We start from the raw sequence: 10,926 nt of genomic DNA, 5'->3' as shown, positions 1-10,926 counted from the left end.
AATAAGTCAAGCAGAGAGAGTCAATTATCGTATGGTTTCACTTATTTCACTCAGCATAATCTCTTCCAGTCCCGTCCATGTTGCTACAAAAGTTGGGGATTCATCCTTTCTGATGGAGACATCATACTCCATAGTGTATATGGACCACATCTTCCTTATCCATTCGTCCGTTGAAGGGCATCTTGGTTCTTTCCACAGTTTGGCGACCGTGGCCATTGCTGCTATGAACATTGGGGTACAGATGGCCCTTCTTTTCACTACATCTGTATCTTTGGGGTATTAAAGGATACTTATTATTAAAGAATATTAAAGAATATTTATTTTTTATTTTATTTATTTTTTAAAAGTAGGCTGCATGCCTAATTTGGGGCGTGAACTCACAACCCTGAGATTAATAGGCACATGCTCTATCAACTGAGTAAACCGGGTGCCCCCACATTATGCATCTCTAATTCCAGTAGCTGTTGGGAGAGGAGGAACCAATTAAGACTGTGCAGCTGGGCTGGCATAAGACATTTATTTAATAAGAGTTCATAGAGTACTAGGTGCCAGGTTTAGGGAAGTAGTTGAAGGTACAAGTATGAACTAGACCCTGTTCCTGAGAGCAGAGAGCTTAGGGCAGTCTGCTGGGGAGATAGAAAGCTGCAGAAAACCACTAAGCACATAAAAGTCCAAATCCTATTCCTGAAAGATGACATTTTTTAAATCGGCCAAGAGACTGGAAAGGAAAGTAGGAAAGAGGAGGAGAGGTGCACGTACATCTAGAATACTCCGGAGCATCACATGAATGTGGACATGAAGATCCATGCTTGTCTCTGAAAGGCAAGTCCTAGAGGAGTCTGGGGGCCAGCCTAGCAGCTGGGCTGAAGCCTCACCCAGTGGAGGAAGGAAGGGATCAAGCACCTGGCTTGCCCACTTATTTTTCGCGTAAGTAGGATGCCTTTAAGGCACCTTAACAACTTGCTGGTACTTCAGTTCAAGTATAGACCCAAATGATCCCAGTTGTAAAGAAGGGTTTGCAAGACAGAGTAGTGGGTGGCCAGAGTTCCTGGAAATTTATTCCTTACCTGGCCGGGTGGACATGTTCTAGAACTCGGTGGTGTCAGGGCTTGTCGCCAGACAGGTAAGCTCGAGTCTCAGCTCTGCCGCCACAATCCCGAAGAAAGGAATCCCATCTCTGGGAACCTTTCCCTTCGTCTGCAAAATGGGAAAAACAACAGTAGCTTCCCTGCAGGGTTCTCTGCTCCGGGCTTACGTGAGATCTTGTAGGTGGAGCCCATCACGTGAACTATTATTACAGAGACGGCTCTGCCTGGGATAGCGGAAGGGCAAGACGAGAAAGAAAAGCTTGAATTAAAAGGCAAAATCAAAGTGAGCTTGGGAGTCCACCTGAGTTTACCTTGTCTTCTCCCTCTCTGGGATCTGTGTACTTTCAGGGCTCAGCCATTTACTAGCCTATTTTAGGAGCCCACTTCTGATAAAATACAGACTCTAGAGGACCTCCAGTTGGTGTGCTCACTGTTTATTTCCACCCTTCATGCTGGACAATCACTTTATATCCTTTGAAATATTTTTCGAGTCTGGATGAATTCTTTACAGAGCTCAGCCACAAGAAAGCCCTAAACTGCCTCACTTTATAGACTTCCTTTGACAACACAGTGGGATGCTGGGGGATCGAGTAATTCATTAGCGAATTATCAGGTTAGTTTTCTCCTTCCCAGGCACTCTTGTATTTTCTTCCAGAATCTTCTGTTAATATCATGCAGTAAGAGACAGTAGAAGGTGTGTGTAGGGACAGTAGTTGTTCCCAGATATAGATCAAAGATGTGATTATTTAGCAAAGTGTGATTCAGATATCAAATATCATGCCCCCAATACCTCAAATTATTCATTAGATTCAAAAGGGGATTAATCTTTTTTTTTTTTTTAAAGATTATTTGATTATTTGAAGCAGGTAGGGACAGCAGGAGAGGGCAAGAGAGAATCCCAAGCAGACTCCACGATGAACACAGAGTCCCATGCAGGGCTCCATCTCATGAACCTGAGATCATGACCTGAGCCAAAACCAAGAGTCAAATGCTTAACTGACTGTACCACCCAAAAGGCAATTAATCAAATGGTGTCCAGTCTGTTCTATAGAATACTATTCTTTAAAGGTTGGTAGGTTTTTGTGAAAATTTGCCAAGTAAGTTTTGGAAATGCTATGTACTATTTTTCATGCTTGGAGAATCTCACTATACATTATCCTGAGAAAGCCCATTGGACCTTTTTAAGAATGTTCAAACTTACTTGGCCATAGGCCATCCCCTCCTTTTTCCTCTACACACGTTTATATCTTTAAGAAACGCATATGTTAAGATGCAGTTTGGGAAATATTATGTAGGGACAGTGGCTTGAGTTTTCCCTTTTTAAATCTGGTGCAGGTTTCATTTTACTGTGACGTCTCGGAAGTGTCTTCCAGGTGCTGGCGGAATGGTTCTAGTGATGTCTCTTTTCCTCAAGGTGTTACATCACGTTGGCTCAGGCTCTGGGAATGAGCATGGGAGGAGCTCCCGCCGGACCTGCAGGAACCGGGAAAACAGAAACAACGAAAGATATGGGACGATGTCTTGGGAAATATGTTGTGGTTTTCAATTGTTCTGACCAGATGGATTTCCGAGGTCTTGGACGGATTTTTAAAGGTGATGGTTACAGTTTTTACTTGATGAAAAGTTTAAGCTAAGGTGGAATATCTTGTTAAGATTTCTTTTCTTCAACCATTGGCTACATTGTAGTGTCATTTTTCAACTTTGTGCAACTTTTTGGAAACTGAACCTCGTGGTGTTGTGGGGATCAAATGTCCTCCTCACTCGCCTTCATCCCCGCAGGTTGGCCGTTTCCAGATAAAGTACCACATGGTGAATCATTTTGGGGGCACCCTGTGCATAGTCTGTTTGTTCAAGTTTATTTTTGAACAGACTTATCTCTGGCTTGTCTTGGCAGCTGCAAAATGCCCTTTTCCCTGGCTTTTCGAAATTATATACTAATTGGATTTTCTATTTAATTTCTCTTCGAAGGACTGGCACAGTCTGGATCCTGGGGTTGTTTTGATGAATTTAACCGTATCGATTTACCAGTTCTGTCAGTGGCAGCCCAGCAAATTTCCATTATTCTGACATGTAAAAAGGAGCGGAAAAAGTCTTTTATTTTTACCGATGGAGATAATGTGACTATGAACCCTGAATTTGGACTTTTCCTGACCATGGTAAGGAACCACAGGGAGAGCTGCTGAATGTCCATCTTCTTATCGCGGCTTTCATGCCTTGCCCGGGTCTCAGGGCCCTTCGTTTCCATGGATGGAAATTGGGACAGTATTTTTAACTCCTGTATGAAAGCCTTGGGTGTTAAACAAAGCTCATCGTAATAACCTGTGATGTCGTCTCTCCGGTTAAAAGGGGAGTAGGATATGTAAATGCGTTCTCCAGTGATCAGCCCAGATTTGTTGCATGTGCTCGATGAATCTGTTTCTGGCATGCTGGTGGGTGCCCCGTGACCGTGTCGTTCACCCGTGGTGTTTATTTCCCATGTAGAATCCTGGCTATGCTGGGCGGCAAGAGCTCCCTGAGAACCTGAAGATTAACTTCCGCTCTGTGGCCATGATGGTGCCCGACCGGCAGATTATCATAAGGGTGAAGCTGGCTAGTTGTGGCTTCATCGACAACGTTGTTCTGGCCCGGAAGTTTTTCACACTCTACAAGCTGTGCGAGGAGCAGCTTTCGAAGCAGGTGTGAGGTGCTGGGAGGCTCTCCGAACTTAGGCCCGCTTAGTTCTTCTCTTCTGTGAAATTTGCTCATTTTGAAAAATTGTAGACGGGGGCTGTCAGGAGATTACGTTAGTGATATGAAGTTGAAAGTCATATCATTACAAAATTAATTTTATGTGCATAGTTTTTTTAAAGTGCTTTTAAATAAATTAATACTTGCGGCGTAAGAAATGAAGTAAGTACTTTTGGAACTGATTGAAGAGCCAAAGAATTATAAATATGAATATTTGCTCTTTATCCCACCTGTACCTTAATCATAATATGTGCCGTATATCCTCACGGTTTTTAGGAACCTCTCAGTCATTGCTCTGCTCACTTCCAAGTCCCCTCATGTAGTGGCCACACCTTGCTAATAAGAGAAGCAGGAGAAGCAGGCTCCTGGTTGAGTAGGGACCCCGACAGGGGGCTCCATCCTAGGACCCTGGGATCATGACCTGGGCCGGAGGCAGACGCTTAACTGACCGAGCCACCCAGGTGCCCTCCTGCACTGTTTAGAGTAGCAGTTTCTGACATCATGCAGTTTTTCAATTAAGAGGCATGAAATTAATCTTACATTACTTTTGTAGGAGTTACCTGTTGCTGTTTGACAATAGTCCCATAAATTTTACCAGCTTAAAACAATATATAATTTATTATTTCATATTCTCTGTGGATCAGAAGTCCTGGTCCATCTTGGCTGGGTCCTCTGCTTAGAGTGTAACAAGGCTGTAATCAAGACTTGGCCCTGTTCTTGACTGGGGGGGGGATTTACTTTTACACTCACTCCAGTTGTTGGCAGAATTGTGTTCTTGAGCTTGGAAGACTGGGGGATTCAGTTTCTTGCCGGCTGTCAGCTGGACAAGGCCACACCACCAGTTCCCACAGGCTGCATGCTGTTGTCTGCCACATGGCTGCTTGCCTTCTCAACGTCCGCGAAGGAAAGAGGTTCCAGCAAGATGGCTGCAATAGTCTTGTATTGGGATTCTCTGGAGAAACAGAACCAATATGATACATTCATTTATACCTACAAAGAAATTCATTATAAGGTATTGGGTCACACACGTATGTAGGTAGAGAGGTCCCATGATCTATTGTCTGTAAGCTGGAAACCAGGAAAGATGGGGGTATGGTTTGAAGGGATGATGGTGTAGATTCTAGTCCAAGTCTGAAGGCCAGACAACTGGGAGAACTGAGGACAGGAGAAGGTTGATATCCCAGCCCAGCAGTAGGGCGGAGAGAGTGAATCCAACCTCCTCTGCCCTTTTGTTCTCTATTCAGGTCTCCATCGATGGGGTGGTGCGCACCCACACTGGGGAGGGCCATCTTCTTTACTCAACCCACCAGTTCAATGCTTATCTCTTCCAGAAACTCACTTACTTAGAGACACATTCACGGATAATGTTTGATCAGCTACCTGGACCTCCTGCGGCTCACTCAAATTGACACATAAAATCAGCCATCACAAATCTTAAGTAATGTGACCACAGAATCACATATACACAATCACCTAGGACCTGTCACCTTTGCTGTCTTGTATTGGTTAAAGCAAGTCACAGGTCCTACCACACTCAAGGGGAAAAGATCACCCCAGGAAGCGGGGATCATGGCACAGATTGTTAGGACATATAAATAAAAATTGCCAAAAGCACACGCTAAATAATAAAACACTAAAATAAGCGTAAAACAATAACACGAATAAAACTTCTGAACTGCATAACTTCGATCCTTCTCTTCACTCTCGCCTCCCTTCCCAACTTCTTTGACTCTATTTTTTTATACCCCCAGCCTCCATTAAATTACATTTTCTCTAAAAATATTCTTGGTTTCTTCTGCTTATTGCAGCCTTTACTCACCCATTCTTCTTCCTCTGTCAAGTATTTTTCCATGCTCTTTCTTTTTTTTTTTTTTAAAGATTTTATTTATTTATTTGACAGACAGAGATCACAAGCAGGCAGAGAGGCAGGCAGAGAAAGAGAGAGAGAGGAGGAAGCAGGCTCCCCGCTGAGCAGAGAGCCCGATGTGGGACTCGATCCCAGGACCCTGGGACCATGACCTGAGCTGAAGGCAGAGGCCTAACCCACTGAGCCACCCAGGCGCCCCTCCACACTGTTTCTTGCCTGTAGAAAACTCCCACATCACCGACTCCGGTCTTCTTTTCTACTATCTCCTTTCTCTTTCCTTCATGCCCACAGCCCTGCCCAGGGGGTCATTGTCCAACAACATGAGTCAACGCACCCAAAACAGTTGGCCCCGTGCTGATCTCTGGGTGAACATTCTGTGAATCTCTCCTCATGCCCACAAATTAAATGAGTCCAGTTCTGAGAAGTTTTCCTTAATTAATTCCACACACCAGCACTTTCAAGTCATTGTTACTTTTTGGTGAATTTGCTTACTTTTTATCATGTTACCTCTATTAGAATTTAAATTCCTTGAAAGTAGGAACTCCATCTGAATATTTTTCTGGGCTCCATCCCCCCTTTGGTGAGTGTGCAGTGACACATACAACTCCAGTCACCTTAGCAAATAATTGTTGTTTTTTTTCACATGATAAAACATATATGACATTAACTTTACCACCTTAACCATCTTTAAGAGTACAATTCAGTAGTGTTAAGTGTATTTACAATGTGGGACACCTGAGTGGCTCAGTCGGTTAAGCCTCTGCCTTTGGCTCAGGTCATGATCCCAGGGTCCTGGGATGGAGCCCAGCATCAGGCTCCTTACTCGGTGCAGAGCCTTCTTCCCTCTCCCTGCCACTCGCCCTACTTGTGGATTCTCTCTCTCTCGCTCTCTGACAAATAAATAAAATCTTTAAAAAAAGGTATATTCACGATGCTATGAAACTGATCTCCATAAATTTTTCCTCTTGCAAAACTGAAACTCTAAACCCATTAAACAGCGATTCCTCTCTTATTCTTACCCTCAGCCCCAGATAACCCCCCTTCACTTCTTGTTTTTATGTATTTTGCTGCTTTGTATTTTACATGAGATACCTCACGTAAGGGGGATCATACAGCATTTGTCTTTTTTTGACTGGCTTATTTGCTTAGCATGAGCCTCAAGGTTCATTTGTGGTATTGGGGGTGACGGGTTGGGTTCCTTTTTATGACTGAATAACATTCCACTGTATGGATAGGCCACATTTTTTCTTCCTTTCATCCATCCATGGGCATTCGAGTTGCTTCCACTGTTTGGCTACTGTGACTGCTACTGCTATGAACATGGGTGTACAAATATCTCTTTGAGCTCCTGCTTTCAATTACTTGGATATATACCTAAGAAGTAGGATTTCTGGATCATATGGTAGTTCTATTTTCAATTTTTTGAGCAACTGCCATACTGTTTTCTATAGTGGTTAGTAATATGGGACACCAGAGTGACCCAGTTGATTGAGGGTCTGACTCTTGATTTCAGCTCAGGTCATGATCTCAGGGTCATGGGATCAAGCCCTGCATCAGGCTTTGTGCTCAGCTTGGAATCAGCTGGAGATTCTCTCTCTTCCTCTCCCTTTGGCCCTCTCCCCGCTCATATAAGCTCTCTAAATAAATAAAATATTTAAAAAAATTTATAGTGGTTGGATAATTGGGTTTTAATTATTCACTTTACATGTGATGAAATTTGGTGTTATTGAGCTTTTATAAATATATATTAAGGAAATAACAAAGCTGGGGGCTTGGCTTTCTGATTTGTCCTTATTTCCCAGTTGTATGTAATCCTAGAATGTAGCTACTTTTCTTCTTCCTTAATACCTTTGTCTTTTTCCTATCATATATAAATATATATACTCCTGGTTCAGCATTTTAGCTTTAGATATATGAGGAAATTTTTCTGTGGATGACTGATTAAGAAGAGGCTCAGGGGGACGCATATACTCCAAGAGGAAATTTGTTCCTTTCTCCCTGTCAAGATATATTTATTAGTTCTGACCTAAGAGCTTAAATTAATGGTCATATATGAGAGGACTCTTTTGGATATTCTCTATTTGCTCCAAAAATATATTGATAAAAATTTATTGCTCCACTAGCTGTACAATTTTTTTCTAAAGGAAAATTACAGTTTATTCATTATTGTGAATAGGTCTTTTGTCAAATGTATAGTTTTCATGCATAAGTTAATGTTGAAAATAAGCCCTGTGTACCTCATGTGCTTCAGGTACATTATGATTTTGGTCTGCGGAACATTCTGTCAGTTCTGCGAACACTGGGAGCAGCCAAAAGAGCCAACCCCACAGATACGGAATCAACGATCGTCATGCGCGTTCTACGAGACATGAATCTTTCCAAACTGGTAAGATTCACAGATGGAAATGTTCCACCCACTTAAATATCAGCTAACTAAGCACAAATGAGATTTAGAAATATTTATTTAAAATACTCATTTAAAATGCTTAATTATCAGCTAAAAGCACTGGAGAGCAGAACTTTAAATTAGACTTTTTCGGAAGTTATTTTTGCAGTAACTCGTATCTAGTATATCATATGCCTATTTCCATAGAATTGAAATGGATTTTTAAAAATCCACATGTTAAGTTTCCAAATACCTTGAAATACTTTTGGATTTTAGAGCTAAAATCTCACCTTCTTTAAAGTCTGTAAAGCCCAGCAGGAAATTATATATAAATTTAACAAGTGTGTAATAATTTCACACTCTTTCATTTCACAGTAGAGACTGAGAATCCTTTGTTCAATATCAGCAAATCTATGAGCAGGTGACAGAATGATATATTTTTATTTCAAAATAAAAGTGTGAGGCAAATTCCAATTCATGAATCTGTTACTATCTCTTATTTAAATTACTTTTTTAAATTCAAATTAGAAACTTGTAGGTTATATAGTAACTCTCCAAACTGGTTATTTTATGGGGAGGTTGTTCTGTAGGCAAATTTTTCCTTTATCTACTTCCTTCCATTTTCCTCTTCTTCCTCCCTTTTCTCTCCCCCCTTTCTATAAATAACTAACTTACGGGTAACATGAGAAAATATTCCTCAACTTCAGCGAAGATGGTATTTTATTTATTAACAGTTATGATAAAATAATTTGGTAAGTTCAGCATTTTCAGTTTATCTGTACATCGTGCAAAAACAGTTGGTCTGGTTTCCGTTTCTTTCCTCTTTTAGATTGATGAAGATGAACCCTTATTTTTGAGTTTGATTGAAGATCTCTTCCCAAATATTCTTCTGGACAAAGCAGGTTACCCTGAACTGGAAATGGCGATTAGTAGACAGGTAATACATTTCTCAGGGCATCCAGGCCTACGTCCCTCCTGTTGGAATTTCATGGGCATCAGGTGGCACTGATATATTCCAGCTCTGTGGGTTCCAAGAACAGCCCCCAGGGCTGTGGCCAGTGTTTCAGGACAGGCTTTTACTCACCACTGACAGAGCTCCTCCAGCCAGGGAGTCCCCCACCATCCCACAGCCACGTGTTTAGTTGGCCATGTGCCCAGGGTCCCATTATTGATGGAAACTGTTCCACACCAGATTCCGAAAGAAATATGACGAGGGAGCAGGAGGAGGGGGGCTCAGCTGGCTGCCTTGCCTGGCCCAGCTTGGCTTTTTCTGTGGCCCTGGTGTTTCCACATGGCCTTGATCTCTGACTCCTGCCCCTGAGTGTCATACATAATGATCTCATGAGGCTCCTCACCTGTCATTCTTTTCTCCCAGGCCCAGGATCACTTGCAATTTCTTCCTGGGGCCCTGGGGGATCTACCACGTTATACGTATCCTTACGGGTCTGGATTTCCCATGACACTTGATAGAGCTTTGCTTTCTTATAGTTTTCCTAGAGGTGAAAATGAACCATGTAGGCCTTATGCTTCTGTATCTTTTCCTACAAGGAAGAGTTTGGGGGGAAAAAAAAGGTTTTATAGAAGTGGCGATTAGCTCATATTTATAAAATACATTTGAATTCTTTGAAGATATTTGTTAACAAAAATCAAATATGGTAGAATTTTTTTTTTAAAGATTTTTATTTATTTATTTGACAGAGAGAGATCACAAGTAGACAGAGAGGCAGGCAGAGAGAGAGAGAGGGAAGCAGGCTCCCTGCTGAGCAGAGAGCCCGATGTGGGACTCGATCCCAGGACCCTGAGATCATGACCTGAGCCGAAGGCAGCGGCTTAACCCACTGAGCCACCCAGGCGCCCCAAATATGGTAGAATTTAATGGATATTTTCCTTTTAAAATAAGTATATAAAAATCTTTATCTCCAGAGCCCGAGGGTGGCTCAGTTAAGCATCTGACTCTTGATTTTGGCTCAGGTTGTGATCTCAGGGTCCTGAAATAGAGCCCTGCATGGGTCTGTGTTCAGGAGGAGTCTGCTTGAGATTCTGTCTTTCCTTTACCCTCTGCCTACCCCCTAAAATAAAGAAATAAAATCTTAAAAAAAAATCTTAATCTCCTGATCAGGTAAGAGTGATAATTCATTTTGCAAATGATTTCTTCATCATATGGCTGAATTAATTGTAGCATTGTCTTAAAAAACTTAGTATAAGTAACTTATAGGGTGACTAACAGCATAATTTGTAGCATATGAACAATTTGAAAAGCATAGATATATAGCATAAAATGATACATGATTATTATCCAACAATTGCTTAAGTAAAAATAAAAGCATCGTTTATAGTGTGTTTAAGCATAGCACGATAGTACAGACCATAGAGCTGAGTTTCCTGGGCTTACATCCCCACTCTAACTTTATAAGTAATAATCTTGGGGAAATTGCTAGGTCCCTCTGTGCCTCAGTTTCCTTCTCTGTAAAAGAAAGATATCGATAGGACTAATCTTATAGTGTTGTTATGAATATAGGACTTAGAATAGTGTTTGGCATGTTAACTTTCACGCATGTGTTGTACAGATTAAAACTACCCAGATTTATAGACAGTTGGAATTTTCTATGGAATATCAGTCAACTTGGTATGCTGCAAAGTTTTTCAGTTACTAACTATCACATTTTAAATTAAAGATTCAAAATACATATTGACATTTGAGTCTTTATTCTTAAGTTGTTCCTAGGCATATATTCAAGGATATATTAATATAAGTGTATTCAATTGTCGAAGGCAAATGCAGATGTTTCTTATTAGCTTGGGATAACATTTTGAGTGTTCAATTTGCTCTTTGTCTTTGTATGTATATATTTTTATGC

At 41.4% G+C, this 10,926-nt stretch overlaps 1 protein-coding gene across 1 annotated transcript in view; it reads left to right on the top strand.

The window, feature by feature from the left end:
• LOC111153413 (dynein heavy chain 5, axonemal) overlaps positions 1-10,926 on the top strand; it is a 238,313-nt gene that overhangs the window by 80,697 nt on the left and 146,690 nt on the right. Inside the window, exons 36-40 of the mRNA XM_022512429.1 lie at positions 2,503-2,681; positions 3,057-3,244; positions 3,570-3,764; positions 7,934-8,068; positions 8,898-9,005. Of these exons, the coding sequence (XP_022368137.1) occupies positions 2,503-2,681; positions 3,057-3,244; positions 3,570-3,764; positions 7,934-8,068; positions 8,898-9,005 (805 nt within the window). The remainder of the gene's footprint in view (positions 1-2,502; positions 2,682-3,056; positions 3,245-3,569; positions 3,765-7,933; positions 8,069-8,897; positions 9,006-10,926) is intronic.

Source organism: Enhydra lutris, unplaced genomic scaffold, assembly GCF_002288905.1.
Source record: "Enhydra lutris kenyoni isolate GAN:26980312 unplaced genomic scaffold, ASM228890v2 scaffoldscaffold32, whole genome shotgun sequence".
Taxonomy (NCBI): domain Eukaryota; kingdom Metazoa; phylum Chordata; class Mammalia; order Carnivora; family Mustelidae; genus Enhydra; species Enhydra lutris.
Note: the sequence above shows the minus strand (reverse complement) of the source record. Positions and strands in the feature narration are given on the sequence as shown.